At 40.8% G+C, this 26753-nt stretch overlaps 1 protein-coding gene across 7 annotated transcripts; it reads right to left on the bottom strand.

Annotated features, from left to right (window-relative positions):
- Positions 1 to 369: 369 nt before the first annotated feature.
- Positions 370 to 12196, bottom strand: piwil1 (piwi-like RNA-mediated gene silencing 1). Of its 7 annotated transcripts, none has more exons than XM_071515019.1 (20): positions 12114 to 12196; positions 11429 to 11529; positions 9710 to 9842; positions 9401 to 9611; positions 8774 to 8895; positions 8058 to 8138; positions 7408 to 7605; positions 6251 to 6359; positions 5935 to 6061; positions 5536 to 5653; positions 5024 to 5138; positions 4746 to 4933; positions 4221 to 4293; positions 3749 to 3949; positions 2678 to 2781; positions 2438 to 2508; positions 2187 to 2340; positions 1815 to 1940; positions 1569 to 1716; positions 370 to 486 (listed from the first exon to the last, which is right to left on the bottom strand). In XM_071515019.1, exons 1-20 carry the CDS (start codon positions 12194 to 12196, stop codon positions 370 to 372), a joined length of 2580 nt encoding a protein of 859 aa, XP_071371120.1. The 7 variants fall into 7 exon arrangements, with proteins under 7 accessions (XP_071371120.1, XP_071371121.1, XP_071371123.1 ...); XM_071515020.1 differs by having other exon boundaries at positions 9401 to 9615; positions 9714 to 9842; XM_071515022.1 differs by having other exon boundaries at positions 11429 to 11531; positions 12128 to 12196.
- Positions 12197 to 26753: the final 14557 nt, after the last annotated feature.

The raw sequence follows: 26753 nt of genomic DNA, 5'->3' as shown, positions 1-26753 counted from the left end.
GTTTAACAGCATCTCTTATTTCAGGAAATGATTGGATCAGCTGGACAGATGCAGCATCTCAAGACGTTTTACAAACCTCAACAGTCTCTTCCAAAATGGAGGAAGTGTATATTTGGGCACATGGCTTTTTTAGCAAATGTGCTATCTTTTGACCTCTCGTGGCATTGAGTACGAGTTTGACTTCAACATGCATTATAAACTTTTTGGAACAGCATAACTTAACATATATATCATAAGTCGTCACTATGAATGCAAACAAACCCTTAACAGTGTCTAAACACAACTTATTTTGTCATCTATCCTGAAGACAACTTTTTTTTTTTTTTTTTTACAAAGTAACTTAGACTCAAACAAAATGCATGTCAGTCCTTACAGGTAGAAGAGGTAGTCATCCAGGTGCATGCTGGGCTCTCTATGGATGCTCTGACCCACAAGGAAGGCCAACTTGTGGGCATACTGGCAGGGTGCAGGCACTCTGATGATCCCCTGAAATAGAAAGAAAATGGGGAAAAATAAAATTATGTTTGACCTGTGTTCCTGCAGTTTCAATGTCAAAATTCCATACTCCTAGACTGTTATATCTGTACTGGACGATTTTGATTGTATTCAATATTATGTGTGTGCTGCTTAGGGTTGCAAAGGGGTGGAAAATTTCCGGTAAATTTCCATGGGAAGTTAATCTGGGGAATTTTGGAAATATTCCAAATTGGAAACTTTCCATGGGAATTATGGGAATTTATGGGAATTAAGGGTAATTTAATGGAAAGGTATCATATCCAAGCATAAATATTTGTTTTGTTATAAGCAGACATCCATCCAAAATAATACAATTAAAACAGATTTATTTGTAAGTAGAACTTTATCAAGTGTTAAATATTTTATTGAACAATCAATTCTTTCATTGAAGAACAAAAACATGAATGTTGAGTTAAATATTACTCATCCCCCCGACCCAACCCATTCAAAAATTAATAAAAATGCAACAGGAATGCACAGTGCATGTAGGGGGCGTGGTCTCAATAGCCCTGCAGTAAGCAGTGTGCTATGTGTGCATGTGATTGAGGAATAGCATAGATATTCAACTGTACTTGCATGATATCTGGTTGTTTTAGTCAGGATTATGCTAAAATATATTTTCCCCAACTATATTTAAGTTCCCTATTAAGAGCATACCTTCAATTTAGTAAATTCCTGGTTTATTCCTGTTTATTCCCATAAATTCCCGTTAATTCCCATAGAAAGTTTCCAACTTTGAAAATTCCCGGAATTTTGCAACCTTAGTGCTGCTAGAGCTACAATACCTTCATAGTTAAAAAAACAAAATATCACAATAAATTCAATGGCAGTGGCCTCCAACTTCATGAAATGGAGGTGAACATTTTTCAGTACACTGCCAGACTTTGCAAATTGCAGACTGCAATTTCCATACTCTTACGACCTAGAAATGATCAACTTGTCAACTTCCAGACCTGACGAGGAACTTTATGACTTTATGAAACCCAAACATTTCAATATATTGATTTCAAATCAGAGAAGCTTTATGGGAAAGAGTGAAAGCTGCAGCCTACCTGCCAGTTGTAATACATGTGGCACATTTTGTAGGTAAGCCTCTGCATATGATCGGGCTTCAGTCCGCTGGTGTCGTACACCACGTTGTAGTGGGTTGGGGAGACGCTTCCCATGCGAACAGCCTGGCTCACGATGTAGAAGTCATACCTGGGGATCGAAGGTTGCAGAGTAACAGATTACTACTTTGGTACGGGACAAAAAAACCACACTGCTTCGCGCGAGACGTCCTGGAGTAATGAGCGTACCACTCTGGTCGGGTGACCTCCGTGTCGACGATGGTTCCTGGGGGAGGGTTGGACACCTTGCCATTGATGTGGGCGAAGAACCTGGAGCTGATGCGCTTCTTCACCACCACCACAGTTAACTTGGGCCTAAGATGAAAACACAGTGGGGTCTAAAAATCTGAGTCCACTACCAATCAAAAACTAATAAAACATGTTTAGTCAAATGATATGTCTCAATCAAACAATTTTTCATCAACATAAGTAAAAAAAAAAAAAAAAAAAAAGTTTTGTTCAGATGCTCACCCTATGGATTGGGCCTTGCAGCAGCCCTTGTGTAGGCTGCAGATTTGAAGTGCTTATAAAAGGCATAAACTCTGGGCTTGCAAAACTCACACATAGTCATGACCCATGGACTTGATGGATTCAATGATCTGGGGAACCTCATAGCTGACCACACTCTGCAGCATGCCATCTCCCACTCCGTCTCTGTACACAATGATGCGTGAAGGCAGGCAGTTGTTGAACTTCAGATAGTCTTTCAGTGCGCCTGGAAAACAAATATCAACCCCAAGACTGTTATGCTGAGGAGATAAAAGCATACCTGGATTTGGTTAAAAAGAATAAGAAAAAAATAAAATACTTGCCAATTAAGGCCATCTTCAGTCCATCCATGATTTCCTGTCCTCTGCTCTGCAGCACACACTTTGAGAACCACCTTTTCAACAAGATTGACATGTTACACAACTGCATGTTACAACTTTTACTAATGCATTAAATCCGAGACCAGGGGCTCAGCTCAACGCTAATGAACAGCATTAATGCAGATGTGTCAAGAAATCAGTTGAGATGTCAAGTGCCACATTATTCAGATTGTTGACACCAACCTGGTCATGCCCTGGTTCAGACTGGCCACTAGAGCTCCAATGGACCTCTTTCCAGCAGCACTGTCATGGTAGCAGTCGATGCCCACAATCATCAGCTGCTTGAGCTGCACAAAAATGAGGATGGTTAGCAGCATAGTGTCATTTGGTAGTTCAAACAACCAGGGTTCTTAAAAACATTTTCCATTTTAAGACTTCTTCCTTATTCCAAACCTAACTTGGTGACTGGATATGAATTTTGGTTGGTGTTCAATATGCTTTGCTGGGCCCAGTTCCTCATACACCACTTAATTCATCCAGCCTAATATGATGCAAGCAGATTAAAATTAGTTTGCTAATCCGCATCCAGTTAACTCCTCGAACACAGGTGGCAGATTGATTTGTCAAACATGGCTGTAGGTATCTTGGATAACTGCGCTCCAGTTCTGAAATAAAGGAAACATCAACATTGCAATTTGTGCTCATTTGTCTAGCTAATATTAAAACCAAACTAATTTGGATTGGTTCAATACTTTAAATATTTTATTAAAACAAAAAAAAATAAAAAATCAACTTAATCTTTATCTTAATACCCAAGAGCAAATGTTGATTCTTTTTTTTAAATGTATTCAGGTATTAAGCCACTTCATTAGCCTCTTTTAGATCACTTCTTAAAAACAGTTTTTTTTTAGTTTTTTTTTTTTTTACTTTGCCATCAGGTCTCCCCTGCAACAAAATGCCCGAGGATGTTCAGCAAGTTAATTCAGTATCGTCACTTCTTAAAATGCATATTTACAGTATTTAATTGTTTTTGCCAACTTTTTAATCTTTTTTTTAACCTTGGATTTTACGCATTTCGTCCACGTTTGATTTCCTGTTTTTATCTTCTCCCTATATCTTTTACCTTTACTTTTTTACTTACGGTAAAGTGCTATTATTTATTATTACTCCTGCAAAACGTAACAAGCAGCATCTTCAAATAAAAAACACTTGGACAGATGTAACCCCCTGATTCAACATAGTATTCAACTTCTCTGCATGAAATTAAAATCTTTCCTATTCACAAAGTGGAAATCTAGTGCCAAAGTGTCTTACAGGGATCTCCACGCTCCATAGCTCTCCTCCCATCTTGCAGGCCATCTGGAGAGCAATTTTGGTAGCCACGGTCATAAGCGCCTGGGGCCGGCTGAGGGTGCGCGACACCACACACTGGCTGGGAGTGGGGCAGTCCACACAGAGGTACTTCTTAACGCTGTCGTACTTGTCTTTCCTGTTGCTGGGGAGGACCACCACCACCTAAGGAAGAGAAACAACTCACATCTCAATTACTCGAAGAACACTGGATGCACACAAGCCATCCAGGTTCTTGCGAGGAACAGCTAATGCACTAGCGATGGTACCAGCCTGTATTTATGCCAAAGTTATTTTTATTGTACACGTAAACAGTGAAGTCTATCAAAAATAGAGGTTTAGATACGATTCACAGACATGTCAAAATGTTGATTGGGAAGTGACGAGCTTGGGATGAGTTTGCCCCACTGGTGCCATTATATCTTCAGTGACTAACCATCTGTGTGCGTTGTCCAACGTTGTGCTGCAGGGCTCTAAGGAGAGACTCCTGATGATCCTCATACTCCACCCTGTATGAAAGGAGAACTCACAAAAATGAAATATGACATACCAGTCAAGCAAAAGCAGAAGTCAGGGATATTTTAACTGACTATAGATGAAAATTAAAAATTAAAATAACTCCTTTATAATGTCTTGCTTTTGGTGTTAAAAACATGCATCATACTGTCAATCTTACAATTTAAGACATGACATTTTAAAACTTTCACAACCTGCAGACAGCCTGGTATCTGGACAGATTACTGACAATGGTCATCCTCACAAAATCAATTGCTTTCATGACCTTGAAAATACCCACTCAAAATTCAAGCAACTTAAGGATTTTAAGCATCTGTGTGAACCCTGTTAATGCTTCTCAACAATTCTAATCTAAATGGCAGTAACTGTCTGCTCCTACCACAGGGTGGTGCAGAAACCCTACACAATTTATTATATGGTACAATGTGCTGGCGCTACAACTCACATGACGGCCCTCTGTACACGGAGGCCAAGAGGACCTGAGACCTTGTTGAGGGTCTGCAGGAGGGACTGGGCTTCGTTGGCGTTGCGACGGGTGTAGAACATCAGCCAGTTCTCCAGTGGAGGGGAGCTGATCAGAGGCACCCCACGCATCTCCTTAGACCAGTCAGCTGCCCAGGGGTTATACTCGTACTAGGTGACAAACAAAATTATGTCCACCAACACCCTCCCAACCACAACACCATACACAGCAAAATATATGTAACGACGAGCATATTATACCGATCTCGATCCCTGGAAAATCCTCTCCCCTGGGAGGACTCTGCCGCTCAGGTTCAGGAGCTGCCTATCAAAGTTTAGTCCCCAGGTATCCAACTCTGCCTGTGCTTCGGTATTCCTACAAAATCATTTTTAGAATTAAAATCAGAGCCTGAAATTATGCTGCCTTTAGGTGCTGTCACAAAAGTTGTAATTGCGAGTTGAACGCACATGAATGGCCCAATAAGGCAAATTTGCCTGGTAAAGTTTGACTTTTCTTTGTTACCAGAGTTGTTCAGATATGAGGATTAGGTGGCCTTACTTGTTGTTAGAGTCCATTTTGTTAACATTTGACCAATAGTACTTTAATACACAAGTTGAATATACTGAAACTTGAAGGCAGATTTTTCATATCAAAGCTTGGTTTGCAAATTTCACCTAGCATCTTCAATTTTAATATAGCCCAGGATTAAGACAATTACAGCCTTAAACAAGGTTAACTGACGAGTCCCTGGAAACATCTGAATATCACCAACGTTTGGATGTTCATGACGAATCTGTTGAGTCGTCCCTCTCTCTGCTCTGGGGTCAGTCTGGTGTGGGTGGACAAGTCCTTCATGATGTTGAAGTCAGCACGCATCTTATCAGTCAAGCCTGTGGAAAACATTGACTTTCACTTTAAATTTAATATATGATGGCTCCCACTAAAATGAATACAGTTCAAAGTGGACATTCATACACCCAGATTAGTGAGTAAACTTCGAGTAAGACAAGTGACCGTGAAATGCTCAAAAAAAAAAAAAAGAAGACCTTTCTACCTCTTCACCCGGGCTCCAATTTCTTTACCCAGCACTTCAAGCATATTCTTCAAACAAATATTGTAATTGTGTTAAATGTGAGTATGGAGTCGAGTGCTGCCTGAATGAGCTGGTAACCTGTAAGGTAGCAGAACTCTGGGATGAGCATGGCTGGGCCAGGAGGAGGACCGCCGGAAGGACCCATCCTCTTCACATTGCTGACCAACAGCACCTGGTTCTCATCACTGATGTCCAGGCCATATTGCTGAAGATATACGGCATTATTATTCCAGTGCAGAATGATACAACAGGGTTTTGCATAAACATTCAACCTCTAGGGAGCAGCAAATACTCTCATCGTCGTGTGCAGTAAATTTAGGATACTGCAATTAAGATTTTATCGAACACCTTCCCACAATTACAACAATGCACTTGTTCAGAGTACGAAACCTACAGTCTTGTAGTAGCTCTTGAAGGAAACTTCAGCGTCTCCCCTCTTGAATGTGTTGTTGGGAGTGTGATCCCACGCAATGTCATCAATCCTGTAGGTTTTGTTGTTGTACCTAAGGAAAGAGAAGAGTGACAAGTTAATTTTGACCTTGTAGGCGAAGTGAAGATTATAACTAAATTAGCTAGAGATGGTAAAAACAGACACAGTATTAGGGATGTCAAGATAAAAATGTATCTAGTACTCCGAGCTTTGATGCGTGGGGAAAGGCAGTTAGCTTCAGTGAACTTTAATTACAATACCAAACTATGTGTGTCCTCTGCCGTGCTTTTCTTCGAAGGTGCTGGTAATCGCAGGAATGAGCAACGTCCATATAAGTAGGTTCATTGCACACAGCATAGACTAACTTGCTTTAATCTTCAAGAGCAAACGTGAGGAAGCAGATGCGAAATGCGTTGTTTGCTTTTCAATGTTTTACTTGCTGAGCTTCACAAAAATAAAAGATTAAAGCAAGTTAGTCTACAGTAGTGTGTAGTGAACCTACTTATATCTGAATGTTTATTACCGTCAAATCTTTGCTAAAAACAATTTGATCTGTCAGATGTCCATCCTATTTTTTCCAAAACAGACACGCTATGACCAAAATAAAGATAAAACAGAGAAAGCCTGGTATAACGTTGGGGTGACTGTATGTTTTCAGGGTCAGTTTCTTATTTAATTTATACTGTATAGTCTGTGTCTTTTATTCTATGAAGTAGCTCCGTTATGAGCAAAGTCTTCCTGTTCTTCTGCCTCGCCCACCATGTTGACGTTCCAAAACAAGCCAACGGACAGAAATCTATACGTCAATAATTCTGTCCGTTTTCCCGACGGATCAGTGTGGCCTGGCCCAAGGTGTTGCATTTAATGTAACTAATGAAACACGAGTCAGGGGAAAAAGCTTTTACACACTGAATTGTGAACCTCATGATTCAAAATTGTTGTACATGGACAAGTAGTAATTTAATAGCGTTATTTGTTGACTGATAAATCAGCACTTTTAACCCATTTAACAGAGCTACTTTTGTAAACGATTATTCAAATGATGGAAAACTTCTGAATAGTTAGGCAAAGCGCTTGTGTACACCAACGGTATGACAGCACAGGTGACATGTGGATCTTACTTGGTGAGGACTATGAGTCCAACAAGCTCCTTGGCGCAGGCCTCAGGGAAGCGCTGATTCCCACAGTGCTGCCTCAGGTTGGCCATAAAGTCGAGGACCGTCTCACTACGCAGCACCTTGTGGCTCACATCAGTGCACATCATGATGCTCGACTCGTACTGCAGGATTGTGGTAGTAAAGCCTGGCCAGATGGTCAACCTGGGAAACAATATGTACAAAGTTCACTGGGTTCAGTCTGGTCAGTGCATTATCCTATAGAGTGCGTATTTAAAGGAATGGGACTGCACCCAGACAAGTATGACATGTTTTTCAGTTTATTTCTGATATTTATTATTCTTTAAAACGTATGTAAATAGTTTTCCCTTGCAATTATAGTTTTCCAATTTGGGAAGCAGTGAATCTCTCATCTGATTCAGCTGATGAAGTGTGTGTAGGAGGAGGGGGGTCTGCCATGAAAATCAATCTTAAATATACTAGTGATAAGCAATCATTTGGATGTGCCATTTCACTGACAGGAAAGCATCAAATTGTGGGATTTACTAGCCACTGGCTTGTGGTCTAAAGTCACTTTCCTGCCCTGTACTGCAACACTGACATTTAGGATAACTAAGCGATACAGAAGAAACAATGGTGAAGCAGGTGAAACGTACCTGTGCTGTGGGATGTTGAGAGGATCACTGGGGCTGTAGTAGTTGCGTCCAATCTGCTGCATGTTGAGCATTCTCAAGATCCTGAACAAGTAAAGTTGTATTATAGACCTGATTTCTGCAACAGAGGCCATTCTAAAACCTCCCATACCACAACTCCACTTGCCCATCAATTACACCTCACTTTCAATCCCAAGCAGTACTTTCAACTGGGATATAGCACACCACAACTGGAGACAAATATTACTACATGTGAACTTACAAGAGGTCTTTAACTATATACAATGCTAATACAATGTGTATTAGAACTGAACAAATCCCCCCCCCCCCCCCCGCCAGATTTTACTGCAATTCCTTAACTTTTCAAGCCCTGTCAATCAGATCATTTTTTTCCCACACATCCTGTCAGAGGTAGCTAATGTAGCCAGAGAAGGTAGCATGCAAACCACGAAATGGGAACATTTTAGAAGTTTGACATTATCACTTGACTTTTTCACTATTTTATAGTTTCACTGTTTTACGGTTATCACTATAGATTTAAAATGTTAAAAAAAGTTACTGATGTGCACATCTATCTTGGCATCTAGCAATTTGCAATGTGGAAGCCTTTTTCCAACTTGACTGTTCAATACTTTTGAACAACACAAGACCTTAAAATTGTTCAAAACATTTCCAAGACTATCCAGACCTGTGAAGGCCCTGTCAACTGGAAAACTGACCTTCTAAAGATGATGTTGTAAAACTGAAGACACACTGGTGAAGTGGGTGGCAGTTCATTTGTCAGGGTAACCGTTATCTGGACCTTCTCTCCATGCCGGGTCTCACTGTGTAGCACGGTCTCCTAAACACGAGTGAACAACATTTAAGTGCAGGGCAGGAAATTTACTTCAACACTGGCTGTTAGATTGCAAAATTCACCAGCCAAATTCACAATTTTACTACTCAACTAAATGAGAATAGGACCTCCAAATGATTGTTTGCACAAGTGTCTGGTGGAGTATGCAAACTTACCAACAGCCAAACTTTATGGTGCTCATTGCCCACCCTGTCAGCATATCACTGACCAGCATTTCCCACAGTGCTTTCTAGCCAAGGCAGGCCACTTTAGCAAGACTTGTCGCCCGCCTTGGCTGAGAAATTCACGCAAAATGAAATTTCAAATTAACTTTGTTGTAACCGCACATTTATATTCACTGCACATCAGTCTTTGTGTGCATTTAGCCGTCATCGTAAACGAAACCTCACCATGCCTACATTTTTGCTGGTTCTAAGTTTTTGTACTACCAATTAAAAAGTTTAGACTTTAGACTTTTAACAACAGGGACACACTCTCCAACCCAGAGTACCTTGCTGTGCAATCTGTTAGGCAAGAAGAGCGTGGCTCCATCAAAGCTGCGTGCTGAGCCCAGTACTTCATCGTGTTGAAAGAGGAGGGCAGAACGCAGGCGGCGAGCCTCCATCGGGGGCTTGTAGTCCACATGGTACTGGTAGAGAGCCCACTGGGGGCGGGACAGGATGCGGAAGAAGTTGGCGCTCAACTGAATGGCAGAGCCAGTGCTACCTGAAGAAGTACATACAAAGTGGTCAAGAATTATTTAATTCTCCCTACCAACCACAACACATGTACACTGTATGTGAATTCTTTAAATGTTGACAGACCAGTTTTTGATTCTTTTACATGCTCCATAGCCTGCCTGGTGTTAACTCCTGCATCATGAAAATCACGGCGGCGTCCACCTCTTTCTCCTAGCTTCACCTGCTGAAAGCCAGCTGAGATCTGTAGAACAGCTAATAAAAACAAAACTGTCAGTTTCAGTTTCTTACATTGTGATTCAAAATGCTAATTCTGAATGAAACATCCTGTGTTAGAACCAGAGTGGCTGAGAGTAGGAGTAGTTTGCACTCTTCACAATCCTGAGGAGGTGTAATACAGGTGCGTAGACACTTGTTACACTAGAGCACAATTTGAAAATAATTATTTTTTGCACCAGGCTGATTCAGACAATTTTACTGATCTCAAGAAGGGCAATTCATTTGCACCTTACCCAGTCCACACAGTTTCCAAACTCAGACAAGGTAGTTATATGTCAGAGGCAACAGATCAACATACATGGATCAATAAAAAAAAAAAAAAAGGCTGGACATTTTCTTTACTTTTTTGTGTTCATTTACAGTGTGCAAGCTGCTCTCATTTCCCCATGCTTGGAAACAGGGTGGGTATGCTGTGGTTACTGGGTAGGATTATCTACTCTTAAAATACATAAAAAATGGTGTTGACAAAGATAACTAAAGATATAATTAAGCACAAAATTTGTGAATACAGTGACAACACCAATATACAAATTCAATAATTTGGGTCTAAAAACCCTGAGGTGCCACATAATTAGTCTCCTACAATAGATTGTGAAGCAGCAGCTTTACAATTTGACACTGTCAGTTTTGTGTCTTAATCCCTATTCACAAGGGACTAGTATCACCTTAGGATGTCCAGTAATTTGTGATAATTGCAGAGACTGGTGATAATTATCCTGTGCCAATCTGCCATGTCTGTAACTTGTGTAGCAATAATTCCAGCCCAAATTACCCACTGTATTTGTGTGATGGTCCCCTGATAAGATTAGTCCTGTGTGAATTAAAATCTTGGTACTTTCAGCCATAAATGCTGTGCCATTTTACTTCTACACGCGTAATTTCTGTCTCCTCCTGTCATGAACAATGAAGACAGCAGTAGAATCTATAAAGGTTTTGAATACATTTTCAGAACAAAATTCAAGTTTTACTTTGCTAAACCACAAATTGATGAATTGTAAAATCTTTACGTTTTATCTGGGACACCAGCAAATTCATTATTGCATGCAAATGCATCTCATGAAACGCAGATGTTGGGAGGTTATTCATTAATTACGTGAGGTCCCCACATAATACTAGTCCCATGTGAAAAAGCCTTTTGTTGTCTTAATTACCAGCTTTTAGAGTTGTTCATGTTAACAAATATTCATTGAACTGTCTTTGACAACAAAATATCATGAATTTATTGACCACAGAAATACCATATAGCAGTGTTTTTCACTCCTGGCCCTCAGGACCCAGAGCTCAGCAGGTTTTCATTACAGCCGTTTAATAAAATGGACTGATCTACACCTGGGATTCCAGGTGAATGCAGTTAACTGCAATGAACTACCTGGCAGGATAGAAAACCTACAGTACTCTGGCTCCCGAGCACCAGGATAGACCACAGCCATGTAGGTATTCTTCATCTGAATGAAACTAAACAGAATTAAATCCACCAAATTACTGTAGCTGAATAATAAAGTCCCCCTCCCTGATTAGAAAAAAATAATTCTGCATTAAATAAATTTAGGATAAGACTGTACCTTCAGTAGAAACGGCTCCTGGAGCAGTTTTCTGTCTTCCTCTACCAACCAGCTCCCCCTCAGCAGGTGGGACAGGCACTGTTGGAGCCTCTCGTGCCTGGCTCTTCAAAAACATTGATGAGATTGTGTTAGGCATGACTCAGCTCATGCATTTTTAGAATTAGGTCTGCTCAGGTGTTTCCAAAGAGGGGCTTTGGTAATGCGGTGGGAGTAAGTGGGGAGGAAAAATCATCTATCCTTTCAAGTGAAAATTTTCAATATTTTCATTGCGAGCCATTTTCTTTTAGACCCAAACATGCAAATACAAGTCCTTGTGGGTTCACATTCTTTTAAGTAAATTATTTTCCAGGACACTGATCAAACTGAACTACATATGGCAAATCTCAATTTGATCATTTGCAATCATGAAAACAAGGTCTTTGGTGACAATATTGTTGCTATGCTACATTTTGTTTAGTAGTCATTTTTAAAACAAGTAAAATGTTGGTATTCTGACAGCACTAAAAGGCTAGTATTGGTCTAATAAAATAATATAAACAGACATTTCCCCTACCAATATTCTCAATCTCCATGTCTACCTACAGAACCATATTAAACCTGTAATCTACATTAAACTAAGACAGAAATATCTAAAACCAAGAGATGATGTTTTGTTGTGCCCTGACAATGGGACTAGAATGAAGACGCAGCTTCCCTTACCACTCCAGGCGGCCCGGTCTCTTGGCCGCGTGCTCGGCCTCTTGATCTTGCTCGTGCCCGACCAGTCATTTTCAGACCGTCTTAAATGGTGTAGCTGATGGAAAAGAATTATGCTAACTTTAGTGCAAAGTTATGAGCCTTGTATTGAAGAGAAACTGTTAATATACTATGACAGGATTGTTCTGTTAGTCTACCTCAGAGCACTCCTTACAAAGGTTGTGTTTGATGCAAGTTCACACCAACTTCCTATTTTTTGGGGGGTTTTTTTTTAATAATATATTGTGCAAATACCAAAATCCTGATGTCATGTGAAGCTTCTCAAACCACCAAAACACCAAAGTGTTGGCACCTGGTACTATTGGCCACTTGGGAAATTACAATACTCCCATTAAAAGATAAAGTTAATCCTCAATTAATCTCAACTATTTTATTTTCCACAGAAATTATAACTCCCTAAATAAGATATCCGATAAGTGATTAAAACATCATACTCTAGAAAATAGTCAAAGCAATTGGAAAAAAAGGGTTAAGATATTAACTGTTAAAGTATAAGGCTGGTGTTTTTTAATGCATTGTCAACAAATCCTATGAAAATAACAAAATCAACAATGCGTTTGCTCTACTCCCGTTACTTTCTGACTTCCCACGTACCGTTGTTTTTAAGCCGTCAACCCGGAAGTCATTGGCTCCAATTGTAAGCTAAAAACCTTGAAATACAGCTCACAAAGACATAGTTTCATAGTTTTAAAAAATCGCTGACTGTTACCACGAAAAGTCAAGCTATTGTAGTTATTACCAAATCAAATGGAAACAAATTCTTCATTACGCCGGGGACTATTTTCGGTGCTATGGAACTACTTTCCTGAGATCGCAAAGTGTTTAGCCAGCTTATTAAATTGATTGAGGAAAAAGTCGGCTGGCCCGGTGCATCGCGATGATGAAATATGCTGCCGGAGAAGCAGCATGGCTCTTTGACGTGTTTTTAAACGTGTTTTTTTTAATACAACTGAGTTCTATGGCTGCTGGGACATGGCGTCATTGGGCACGGCTACATGGACGAGACTTGCTGGCAAAACAAAATCATTACTGATTTTGTTATTTTCATAGGATGTTGACGGTAAGCAATGCATTAAAAAACACCAGCCTTATCCTTTAAGCCATCCCTACTATATTTATTATTTTTTAGATTGTATTATTTGTATCATCACTAAATTATTTTAATCTATTCATTATTATTACAATTTATTTTTGTTTTCGCTTATGATCCATATTTCTTATATTATGTCCATATTATATGTCTCCCCAGTACTTTTTCTGAGTTAACGACTGTTTTTCCTATGAATGCAGTCGCTTCAGCGCCATCTGCTGTTCAAACAAAAAAGTGGTGACATGGGTCACTAGGAATTAAATTTAATGAGTGAAACCTTAAAATATCAAATGTATCTGCACTACTTCAAATTAAAAATGTCAATTTAGTTTAGTAAGACTATGATTTGGGATGTAATTCTTTTTTTCTTCAGCTTGCGCATTTTAGCTCCTTCATGTTTTACAATGAAAATAGTTTTGGGTTGAAATAATTGGTTTTTGGTTGGTGTTCACAAATTTCTTTACATTATAGTAAATTAATGTTCTTGGATAAAAAAAGTAACATTAGCTCATGTAATCTCCACTGCTCCACATGCAGACAGACTATGGCGCCAGCCTCCAACACACGTGGTGCAAAACTTAGCTAGCATGCCCACAGAACAAAATCACTTTTTTTTCCCCTTAGCAGAACATAAGACACTTACAAACTAGCGTTAACGTTTGCCAATTTAATTGGGTAACCGCAATAGCTAACATTACAGAACTGTGGGGACAGTATTAGTAGACTCATCTGCTAATTTGCTAGGTTTGCTAAATTGGCTACTAAATCGGCCAGTCATGTCCCAGCACAATTTAACATTCACTCGCCATCATTTCAAATAAATTTAGAGTTAGCGAAGAAAGCGGATTCACACACGAGTTGTAGCGTCAAAATATGCCGTCTAATCTTTGATAACAGCTGTGTACTCACCTTTGCTGCGATAAGCTTCTTTTAGCACAGCTTCAAATTGAAAATAGATTAGCACAGGTGATTCAGCTTTGCGAGGGAGAGGCCGCAGTGGAGCTTTGCCGCTCATTGGATAGTTATGGGCCTTTTCACTTGTGGAAATTATTACGCTTACATTTTACTTTTCTCCAGTGTTTCACCAGTTTTCACGAGACATCATCACTTATAGGTAGTAGATTTTTTCAAACAGAATATTAAGAATCTAACGAAAATGTCATTGAATGGCTGTTGAATAAAAGGTTGACTCATCAAAAAAGCATGAGAACTACTTTTTTTCAGCGCAGTGATCGTAATGACCATATCCTTTTTATTTTATGAGTGAGATCTGACCTGTCGCCACTAGATGGCGGCAAAGCATGTCCACTAAACATGTAAAGTGTGACTTTCTCTGGGTTACATGCACTTCTCCACTAAGGATTCGGTGAAAATCTGGCTGACATATGATGCTGCTGACCTAAGAGTATCTTAAGTGAAAAATCTCCAATTGTATTTTTCAAGCCACAGTGTGAACCACAATACAATAATAATAAGTTCCCCCAAAGTGCCACTTTGACCTCACACTATTGCTCATAATCAGTGGTGTAGTGGAAAATAAATCCAGTTGGTGATCATCATAATAGAGCCATCTTCCCCCCCCCCCCCCACCAAAAACAAACAATTATACATATAAAACAACAACAACAACATTAATTTAGGTTTAAAAGAAAGATTTAAGTCAGATTAAAGGGAGTTTAGGTGGCTTCAACCTCTACAACATCCATGCTGAAGAAATTAGTTTTATGGGGGAAGCAGGCCAGTACGGGTTCAAACTGGAGGCACAAATGGAGTAAAGTGAGAGCAAGATTTTTCTGACAAGTATTGATTGATATGTGTTGATGTTGCTGTTGACTCTTTTGACTGCTGTTGTCTACAGTTAATAAGATATGGGTGACCTGCTTTGGGAGTAACTAAGGCCTAAAGTCTGGAATGGATAATTCCCTTTCTTGTTCAGGGTTCCTCATGACTTTGATGAAAAATTAATGATTCAGATGTATAAGCATTAAGGATGCTATGACAAAGTCAAAAAATCCTCTTATGCCCTCTTTATAAGAGGCACCTGATTATAAGCCACTATTTCTTCCCCAACTTTTCCTCTCCTTTCCCCATCCTACCATTTGAAACAGAACTTGGCACCTTAGAGGGCATTTTGAGGAAGATGTACGCAAGTCTTTCATGTCTGAGATCTAAGAGCGATTACAGATTCAGACCTGAGGGACCAGTCTGGGAGGAATTGCTTCAGTCACTGTTTACCTGTTGGAGGAAGAGAGGGGGGAGAGGGAGAAGGAGGCAGGGACATCAGTGTCATCAAGGCTGATAGTGGGTAAAAAAAAAATATATATCTTATTGATGACTTTTCAAATCTCTTTTTTAAGCTCATTATTTTGAATACATAAAACAAGAGTTATACAAGAGCAACATAAGTAAAAAGACATCAGATACGGTTTGGTTGTGTTTGTGAGCATGTGTAAATGTTTATTGATTATGATAGGTCAGGTTAACACCATTAAAAGTAAATAAAAATCCATACAATCTGCTACTAGAAACACTTAGAAATGGCTGTTAAGGTGTGATACTTTATTGATTACTATAGGGGAATTCTCCTTGTGCTTGCCCCCCTCACCAGGGAGGTCAGAGGTCAGGCTCAGCTGCAGAGCAGCAGCCCTGGAGCTGGTATAGGGATTCAGTGTCTTGCTCCAGGACGCTTCAGCAGGATGGATGCTTTCCAGTACAGGGCGTGAACCCAGATCCTCTGTATCAGGATGGCTTCTCTTATCACTAGGCCTTTTTCTGGAGAGTGAGCAGTTACAGATGCAGTTCAACACTACGCACTCATCATATTCAAGGGTTTCTTATGGAACTGATTTGTCTTTCACCCTGTGGCTGCTTATGCAAGCCATACCTTTCTGGATTGCGAACATTACATAAGCACGGCATAATAAGCACGGTGAAATCTATTGTCGAAACGTTCAACAATATGCATCTGACACATACAGCACAGTGCTGTAAAGGCCTTTTGGCAAAAGAAGAAGAAGAAAAGTTTTCTTCAAAAACCACGCTATCTCTTAAAAACAACAAAGGCCAAAGCCTTGAAAAAGAGTGAAAATAAAAGGAAAAGAAGAAAAGCTGGCCAGAGAGTGAGCTGCAAGCTGAGCGGTGCGAGGCTGAGAAAGGTGCCCCCTGCCAGGGACGTTGATGAATGCGCTTCAGGCTTCAAGCTTGCCCTGCAGCCCCCAGCAGTGTGGATTCCACGCTTACACTAATCAAGCACTGTGAGATACTGAGGCCCAAAGCTGATGAGAAGAAACATGCAACACGGTTAAATACGGCATATCAAACTGACTGCACTGTTGAAAAATATATGCCCTTCATCCTCACAATCATCATCATCATCATCATCATCATCAACATCATCCTAAAGAGCATGCTTCTTTTTCAGTGCATGGTGTATATCTATAGTATTCTGTATGATATTCATAGCCATTCGACCTCACTTCCTGATTTGAAAGTATAAGAACAAAACAGGATCAAAGCCTCCGTACTACATGAATCACAGTGGCCCCATTAAGCTCAAACTCCTGATTGCAAAACCAGAACAAGAGGGGATTCTGAATAATAAGGATCTACCATGCCATGATATCAGTAAGCGGGTTAGGAAAATTAGATTACTCTTTCGCCTGCCGTGGAACCTAATCTGCTCTGCATCAGTGTGTTCCCCCTTAAAAAGGCGCAGGCATTGCAGCACATGCGCGCATGCACACACACACACACACACACACACACACACACACACACACACACACACACACACACACATGCATGCAGGCATGATTGCACACACACTATGGTTTTCTAAGCCTGTGCTGAATGAACAACCAAACCTAGCATATGTTGGAATCCAAATCAAACTGGCCTTCCATTTATAATGAAGCCAGAAAACACCATGACAGTTTCAGGCTCTGTTAGCAATGGTACGCAATGTGTATAGTCAAAATCACAGACTTTCCAATAGCACAAACAGTTCTCCATCAAAACAACAGTCAAGCTGCTTCAAGCTGATTCAGCATGAAAAGTACCTTAGTTTTCTTTCCCAAAACAGTTAGGTCTGGGCAAAGCCTGTCATTCTTCCTGTGATAGATGGAAATGTTTCTTGCCTTTAACGTTTAATAAGCACTAAATTGTACTATGTCTCCATTAAATACAGCCATTGTTAAAAAGTAGGAACATTTTTGAACTGTAGTCCGCTAAGTGGAAACAAATGGACAGTGAGATAAAGATCCCCCTGCAGGATTGTGACTTTGATGGACGTTTATTCACATTTCATCCTCATCACATGATGTCTGAAATAGCACTGTTTAGTTATCATGCTCACACACACCAGTGGATCAAAGTGAAATCAACTCAAAAGGACCAGCTTGTGCTGTTAAAGGAATACACCAAGTTTTGGGGAGATTGGCCCTGAAGACCAAATTTAAAAAGTTTTTAGTGTTTTTTATTATATATTATATCCTTCAGATTTAGAAATTTAAAAATAAAATAGCATGAACTCAATACAGCTGATGTAGCATCCACGCTGATTTTTATTTCAGGTGAGCAACCACATATTCATCTGCTGCACTTCTGATGTAAACAAGGGAAGTAGTCCCTGCTAGTTCAAAACAGACATCATATCTTGTGTCTCCTACTCAAAACTGCCAGAACTGGCTGCATATCATTTAAGACTACTTACCATTTAGCTTTAGAGCTAAATTCTCAAATTCTCATTTTCTCACTTTTGAGATAATGCTTGTCAGCTATTGATAGTATTCTGTTACATCACCACACGGCCATCTAGGTAGGAAAATAACAGCTGATTGAAATAAATTAACAGGTGATTACAATCAAATGACAAACACAGCCAATGAGCTGTGTGTATTGTAAAGCGCCATATTGGTAGGAAATGCATGTGACATCATGGGAATACTATGAATTATCACTCAAAACAGTGTATGCTTAAGTGTTAGCATGGATCACCGGAGGGAGAGGTGGATGATTTGGATGTTTATCTCCCAAAAACTTAGACCACTTAAACTAAGAATATTCTTTTTTACTTAGTGTTACTGTCCATGTACAGTACGTCTTGCACTCTCTTTGCGCTGCGAGGTCCTATTGTTGCTGTAGCATGTGTGCACCATATCTACAGCATATGTGCTGTGAAACTCTACACTGTAGATTCTCTACACCACAGCTACCAAGACAAATTCCTGTGTTTATGGTGCCTGCTGATTAAGTGATCATGTGAATGATCCTGTATGTAGAAAGAGGGGTCATTTTGTTCATTTGTTCATTTGTTCTTTGACTTATGATTGAATCTTATAACTCCAGCTGTTTTGTGGGCAAGGGGAAACTAGACAAAGTATCCGAGATAGCAGAGATGACAGGAGCTTGTAGGTCAGAATGACACTGAACTGGGCGCTCAGCCAGCAACAGAGAATACCATATACTGGTGATGTCAAGGGTTTAAATCTGACTCACGGCCACTGTCACGTGATGCCTTCTCTTTCTTCCATGTCTTTCAACACTGCACACTCTCTAATAAAGCAAATAGCTATGAAAATAATCGTTCAAAAAGAGAATAACGCTGGCGTGTTATGACAGAATCCAGCTACCACCACACTATGGGTGCCAAACTGATTAAAACCAAAACAGCAATAGGACCCACATGCGTTATCATCATGGCCTTCAAAATATAGAAGCCTTCATTCATAAAGGAGTCAACCCCTTATCCACACTTCCTCAAAGCGCGAGTGCCAAGGACATAATCCCCTTCAAGTTCCAGTTTGTTCATATTTGGCAAATACCGTTTCCTCTGCATTTGATAACAAAGACCTTCCTCAGCTAAAGGCCTTGACTTGGCTCGGGACTAACAAGTTGCTGATTTTTCAATGATAGAGATACAGCAAGCCTGAGTAGAAAAAGACTTGATTCAACATGGATTTGTCCACTCAATACCGCAAAGGACGGAGAAACTACTGTTTGTCGTTACAGTTTGCTAGTTAGAGGAAGTAACGGCAAAATTTGTCCGCCAAATGCAAACAAGATTCTGAGTAAATGTTTTTTTTAATGCTGTGTTTCAAGAAATGCTCGATGTGCGTAAACATTAGCCAGTCAGACTGTTATTTTTGGGGGTAGAGGCAGTAGGAGGAGGAGGAGGCCCATGCTGACCGTAGCAGAGTCCTGCGGAGGCAGAGCCCCCTCGGAGCCAGCCTCAGAGAGGATGCCATGTGATCTTTGAAAAGTCAACAAAGGGCTGGTCCACAGCTGGGCTGCAGGGGAACAGAGAGCAGACGCGTAGCAACACCCTCCTGCTGGGAGCAGCCGGGGAGAGGCAGGACTCACACCGCCTGCCCGCCTGCCTCTGAATCTACAGTAGATTTCTCCCCTGAAATGCGAGAAGACAGCGGGGAGGAATCTTCCCAATTCAGTTTTCACGATCTCAAAAGCAAGTTCTATTTTTAGGTCTCATTTCGGTTCATATTCGGTGTTGGATGCTAACACACCGAATCAGTCATTTCCTGCGTTTTGCTTCTCCCACAATAAAGATTACACCGTCTCCTCCCAGCAAACTCACGATCCATCTCCTCTCCGCTGGATTCAGCAGAGAGCCACCGCACAATGGGAGAGCCGCAGATTTCATTTCCACAAAAGATTAAGTTGCCCTCTGCATCAGTGAAACTGTCTGGGGGTTTGAAGTTGAGATTTCAGTGGTTATGCCTCTCTTTGTCCAAAGCATTGGCTTGAACAAAGGTGCAGTGAAGCATCGTGCAGCAAAGAGTCTAATAAGCATGATGGGGGAATAAAGCAGAGGGAAGAGAGCATCAAAGGCAGCCAGGCACAGCATGACTGGCATGGGTCTGAACTCCCAACCTAAGACACTCAGCACGCTCTTCAGCAATCGCCCCCTTTAGACCGGTCCTGGGCAGTAATTAAAACCATCATTCCCACTGCCTCGGTATCTCATTAGCCACAGGACCCTGGGCTTTCATCCCTGCTTGTCCCAAAATATCACAACTCCACACCAACAAAGAGGAGTCCCACACAACCAAAACACACATTTGTGACATTTCTGAGCTGAATAGAGCGTTATCTAACTATCATCTGAATCCAGAGAACAGTGGGAGATCTCACAAGCTGGTCTCTTCATGTCCACTTAAGTCGAGATAATTATTATTGCACTGATCAGAGTTGATTTGGAGGAAAACTGTAATCCTGCTGTTGGTTGATTAAATCTACCTGTATAGGAATCAAAGGATAAATACAGATGTAAAAGAATAAAAAAAAAAAAGCAGAACTATGACAAAGTGAAAAATATTAACCAGAGCACTTTTGTATAATACTGTTTGGATTTTGTGTGGATCGGTTGATGTTCGCTATTGAAACCCATTAAAAAATGAGGACAAACTGATACATTTGAAGCTCCTACGCTTTCAGTATCAAAGGGAGGATTTGAAATGGGTGAGTATCAGTTGCAGTGGTCAGATTTAGCACTTTGGCTGTAGATAAAAAGAAACTCTTCTTCCCATGTTTAATTCAGTAAGAGCCATGACTAACTCATGTACTATAGCAGGCCTCTGAAGTCAATCGGAAGCTTCTTCCCTCGCTTTGTATACTGTAGAGAGAAATGAATGTGATATTGTATTTTGATGGTGTTGTACCTCAGCATGGGGATGCAGGTCAGCGAGTGAGAGGCAGATGTGTTGGGATAGGTTTGAGATGTTATTTTATTCCCTAGCAAATCAGTTCTCCAATATAGCAGCGGTGCACAGCCATACTAAAACCTTAATCCAGTGCATGTTATTAACCTACTTGGCATCACTGCCAAGCTGTTTTAATGCTTTCAAAAGACAGCAAGAGAGGTAATGGAAAAGACAGGTTGTCAGCTACAGCATCACTACATGTTCCTTTTAATACTGATGCAGGTAAACAGTAGCCTGTCTGTCTTCCATTGACCAGCTCTATACAGGGATTGTTGAAAGCTCCGTTCCATGCTTCACAATAGCTAGCAGAAATCGAAATCAAATCATCAGAAAAGTTGCTTGAAAAAATATTCTATCGGAGAGTTTCAGAAGAATTGCGGTGGCGAGATGGGATTTGCCCCACCCAAACATGAGGCAAAATCTATCTGTTCTTAAAGTGTGCTGTTACATACCCTTCACAAACATGCCAGCCACTCCTCCCCCTGCTCTGTGTGTGTGTGTGTGTGCGTGCGTAGGATATTTGAAATGGAGTCCGCCCATTCTCTGGTCACGAGAAGCCTCTGATCTTTCAATGACACAAAGACTTGTGCAAGATGAGGATGAGCTCTCAACCTTTGTCAACACCCAGTCTGAATCCAAGGCCCTTTAATGACTGCAGTGCATTGTTTATGTGAGTGTTTGCTTAAAAGGCCTTGATGCCACAAAAACCATTACAGACCGGGTCCCCATTTCCTCCTCAATGCCATTATGAGTCAGTCGAAATTAAAACCCAACCACAAGCTGGTTCTCAGCCAAATTCAGCTAACTGACTCTCTCCCGCTCTGTTTCTTTGAGAAGCCTTTGATGTTAGCAGGGGGCTTTTGCACTCGCAGTGATGGTAACGAATGATACTTTAAGCGATTCTTTTTTATCCGGCGAGCTTAATGAAAGATTAATGGGTTTGATATTTTCCCTTGTTTATGTTTTATTTAAAAAGTAAGCCGTGGTCCTTGGAACCTGTTAAAAGCTTCTTGGTAATGATTTTATGGATCAGTGGAAGTCATGTTATGGTCTTTGGCTCTCAACACAATGAGGAGTGTTGATTGTCTTCTTAGCAACATTATCTCTACAAGAAGAGTGCTGACCTTGAGTGCTGTGCCTACATCTCTGCCTGATATGGATGGAGCATATTGCCGCAGCGGAGAAATATTCATTTCCATATGTCCTAATTCAGCCGGCTGCAGCCTCCCTCCTTTCACTCTATTTTACAGTTCAAAGGATGAAACGAGTCAGACTCAGTGGGTTTTGTACTGACAGTCTGTATAGATTTTCCTTCCATCATAAGCTACTACTTGTTGAATAGAGGGATAATGTATGGTTTAATGATATAGAGGCAACATGTACATGTCCCTGCCCATGAGGAAAGATAGTTTCTCCCCTTTCAGATTTCTCAGTGGAGTTGACATCATGTATTTCAGATTAAATTGATTAAACAGAGTTGACTGCGTGAAAAATATTCAGAAAGGTCTGTCAGGCAAATGGCAAAATTATAATAATCCAGCAAGTAATATGCAAATAGAGCAACTCTTCTGTGGCATATTGTGGTTTGATTGCAGTTGCTAATCCTTTGAGATAAAACACAACATCACTGTGTTTTTTTTTAGATTTTATACCATGAACCTGCCTCACATTATCTCATTTAAATGGTCCAATAGACTTTACTTAATTGTATAATAGTTTATGTGTGACCTAAGTCTTTTCCCTTATGGAATGAATGAAGAGTTTAAGATCAAAGACTTCCACTAAACATTGTTTTTAATGCAATGTAGTTTACTGATTAAGCATTTTTGCTTCATTTATTGAATATTTTCTGAAGTCTTTGTTTTCTGGTGTGTACGCTGTATGATTTCAGACTTAAATTTGCACCTTCAGTTATATTTATTATGTATGTAAAGATTGGGTTGATGAAGGTTATGGTACCTGAAACATTTTTTCATCTGAAAAGTATTTTCATTCGTTGTGTAGCTAAATATTTGCTTTTGTTCAGTTTACTGTTTACTTCAAGCACCTTGGCAGAACTGCAAGGTTGTGCCCAACAATATAGTGGTAAATAAAAAGTTGCGTAAACTATGACCTTCAGTTTGTGATCATCAGGAAAACAACCACAAACATAAAGAAAAAAAACATTTCAGAAAAGCATGAATTTATGCCTTTTTACCCTTAAAAGACCCTATCATCATATCATTTTTATTGGTTTGATACTGCTTACAATGATATATACAATTAATTTCTGTCGTAAATATTTATGTCAGCCATTATAGATGGGTAACTTTCCATCTATAATGGCTGACATCCCATTATTCCACAAGTAAAAAGGAGGATAAACCTGGTTTTAGGTAGGTTTACCCTCTGCTTCATCCCTGGTTGTCACACATTTTGTTTCCCTCACCCCTGAGAAGGGCTGACATGCACCATGGAGAGTTTGGGATTTTCCCCTCAGAGGGAGTTGGCAGTGGGAAGAGTGGTGTTGGTTCACATCAGCAGTCAGCAGCATTACTTCCTATTGGCTGGTACTCACCTTTAATGTGTCCGGAATGAAGGAGTGTGGTATGCTCTGGAACCAGTTGGACCAGTGAAGGACCCAGTACAGTCAGACTGCAACTCTGTGTGTGTGTGTGTGTGTGTGTGTGTGTGTGTGTGTGTGTGTGTGTGTGTGTCTGTGGGTATGACTTAAGTCACTTTCAGGGACACACACCAGACTTAAGACCAGTTGATTGGGGACTGCTTGTGCAATTGAGGACAAAAGCCGTGTCCCCAATTCGTAAAAAGCTGATTTTTGGGTCAGTGGTTAAGGTTAGGGTTAGGTTAAGGTTAGGGTAAGGGTTAGGTTTAGGCAAGTAGTGGTTATGGTTATGGTTTGGGTAAGTCTCCAGGAAATGTAAATCTGTGTAAATACCCCAAAAGTGACATAAGTAAGACTGTGTGTGTGTGCGTGTGTGTGTGTGTGTGTGTGTGTGTGGGAGATGGGTGTAGGGGTGGGGTATTCAGACAAAGGGAGAAAGTGGGGGAGTGAGAGAGAGAGGGAAAGAAAGAAAGAAAGGAAGAAAAAAGAAAGAAAGAAAGAGAGGGGTATGTAGGAGGGAACAGTATGTTTCTGACGGTTGAGTCCTGTCAGGGCCTCCTCTGGCCCTGAGGCTATACTATACACTCTCTCTCTCTCTTTCTCTTTCTCTCTCTCTGTATTTCTTTCTCTCTCTATCTCTCCCACCTCCTGCTCTGTAATTTATGGCTAACTTCTGTAATTATAGTGCCAGCCGCAGCAGCCGTCAGGTTCAGGTGGGGTGAGGCACAGACATGCCCCATCACCTGAGAGCAGCAACTCGCCAGCTCCACTGCTTAAATACAGCTGCAATTTTCCCTTCAGCCTAATCTCTTTGACATTGGCTCTGGGAACATATTTGTGTGACAACAAGACGCCGCAGAGGCCTACTGCCAAACATCAGTCAATTGTTTTCCATTAGATGACACAGTAAGGTTATGAGGAATGTATGTTTTGTGAGGGAATCAAATGAATTTCTGTTGATTGATTTTTGCTCTTATCAGTGAGCTTTACTCGCGGTAATTTTACTGTGGTCCATTACTATTAAATGAACCAGTGTAAGGATACAATAGTAGCTCTAAGTAATAATGCGTATGACACCAGCCTACTTGGCACCAAGCACGACTGGTGCATCAGCCCTTCACTCCAGCTGCGGGAGGAGATGTGATTGGCTGCTATTTGGACTTGCCACCTGACCCGACTTGTCCTTGGATAAATAACACACTCCACCCACTCAGATCCCACAACAGACAGGAAATATATCTGTTGCCATGCATACGGCTTTTTGGGAAGAGAAGCCCTTGGATTTCCAGAGCTCGTTCTTCTCTGCACTGTATATGATATGGGATGTCCATGACTCACCAGGCATTGTCGGTGGACAGAAAGCTCTCTTTGGCAGCCCCCTCGGTGAAGCAGCAGGAAAGAAAGTCAGAGGAAGAAAAGAAAGAGAGGAAGAAAGAGAGAATGTGCCCACATGAGTGTGACAAAGTGCTGCCGGCTTGATTTGCTCACCATGACAACCGTGCGTAGGGGGGGCGGGGGCCGGGGGACCCCCTGGCTTTTCGGCCCGGCACAATAAGGAGAGGCGCGGCTGTCTTAACCTTAGTGACATCCCCGTTGTCGGCGGGTCAAATCCTTGAATATCAATGAACTGACTCGGTGCCCCTTGTGACGCTCCTCAAAAGTGTCCGACTCACATAAGAAGCTCCCCCTGTCCTCCCTGACCTCTCCTGACCCGCTTCCAGCCACTCGCTGCATATAGACCAGAGAGGGTTAAACAACACTTCATCAGTGCACATGCATTCCTGCTTCCAATTCAAACCCAATTCAATTAACTTTTTGTCCTCAAGGGGAAACCATTTTGGCTTCAGAGTGCATAAAACTATGTAACACATAAAAAAAACAAAGCACACTTCTGATAACACCAGCACATAAATTCACAGTAAACTCCTGCTGCTGGTTGCTACAAGAGCAGTGTTCCTGAAGAGCAGCCCATCATTTCAATCCCCGTCTAAAGCCAGTCATGTGTTTCGTGCTTAATAGAATACGTTGTTGTCTACAGCGCCGCTCCTTTCTATCCTTTGAAGAACAGAAAGAGGCTTGTCTTTATGTTGTTTTGTGAATCTAGCCATGTTGGTTCAAAGTGTTGTCCATGACCCGAGGCGATGATCAAACACAGTGAGCTAAATTTAGTCCTTCATTTCCATGTCAGCCATTGTTGCTTACAGTACACAGTGTTTGTGAACTTTCATGAGCATACTGTGTAGGTGTTGTGCAAAAAATATGCGGACGCATACTTTGCATGCTTTCATGGGGCATAATGGTACACTCTTTACCACAGTGTGGTGGCATGCCTTTGGCTTAGGCCTCTCTTACTCATGACAGCTGTTGTACAGACAGACTTTAAAGATACAATCAGCTTTTTATTTGGCCATCTAGATCCTGGCTATATACACACCTGTTCTTGAAGACTTGGACTTGTATGGAAGTAAACCTTTTTGAAACTTTCTTAACCCATCGCAACTCAGAAAATATAAGTGTACCTCACTCCAGTGTTGACAAACTTAGGAATATAAACAAACCATTTGCAGCCTCAAGCCTTACATCAAAAGCTCAGGAAATAAATTTCAGTGTGAAAAAATATCCTAAAGCCAATAAGTCGCTATGTAAACAAAGACAGTATAGAGGGACAACTGTGTTTCAACTGGGATGCCATACTGCAATCACAGATTGTCCCTTTAAGTGGGCCTTTATTTTCCACTCAGGCCAGATAAGTGGGTCCTGACCCCTTCTCTGTGTAGATTAGCCACTGCTGCCATCACACCCATTACCATTATCAGGACCAGACAATCTGGCCCACCACCAGTGTCCGGGAAACTGAGATTCTTTCGCCATGCTTTAGCTTGATTACTCAAAGGAACACATGCACTGGTATCAGATACAGTCACAAACTCAACAATAAAGTAATTTATCATCTCGTCAACTGTTCCTCTGTACTTATCCTAAATTGCTTCCAGTCCTGTCACTGCCTAAAGTAAACTAGGGAGCAAAATGGGACATTGTCTTGGACCAATGTAGAGTAACACATGTTATGCGTTCTGCATGCCCATTCATATTAGCTTGATGCCTCTAGCAAAAAAAAAAGATAAAATAAAAAAAAGAGCTTTTTGCCGCAGATTACTG

This window comes from Centroberyx affinis, unplaced genomic scaffold, assembly GCF_046629955.1.
Source record: "Centroberyx affinis isolate AG114_WGS23_722 - 3 ecotype Tasmania unplaced genomic scaffold, CSIRO-AGI_Caff_v1 ptg000297l_1, whole genome shotgun sequence".
Lineage (NCBI taxonomy): Eukaryota > Metazoa > Chordata > Actinopteri > Beryciformes > Berycidae > Centroberyx > Centroberyx affinis.
The sequence above is the reverse complement of the archived record's forward strand: the minus strand, read 5'-3'. Positions and strand labels throughout refer to the sequence as shown.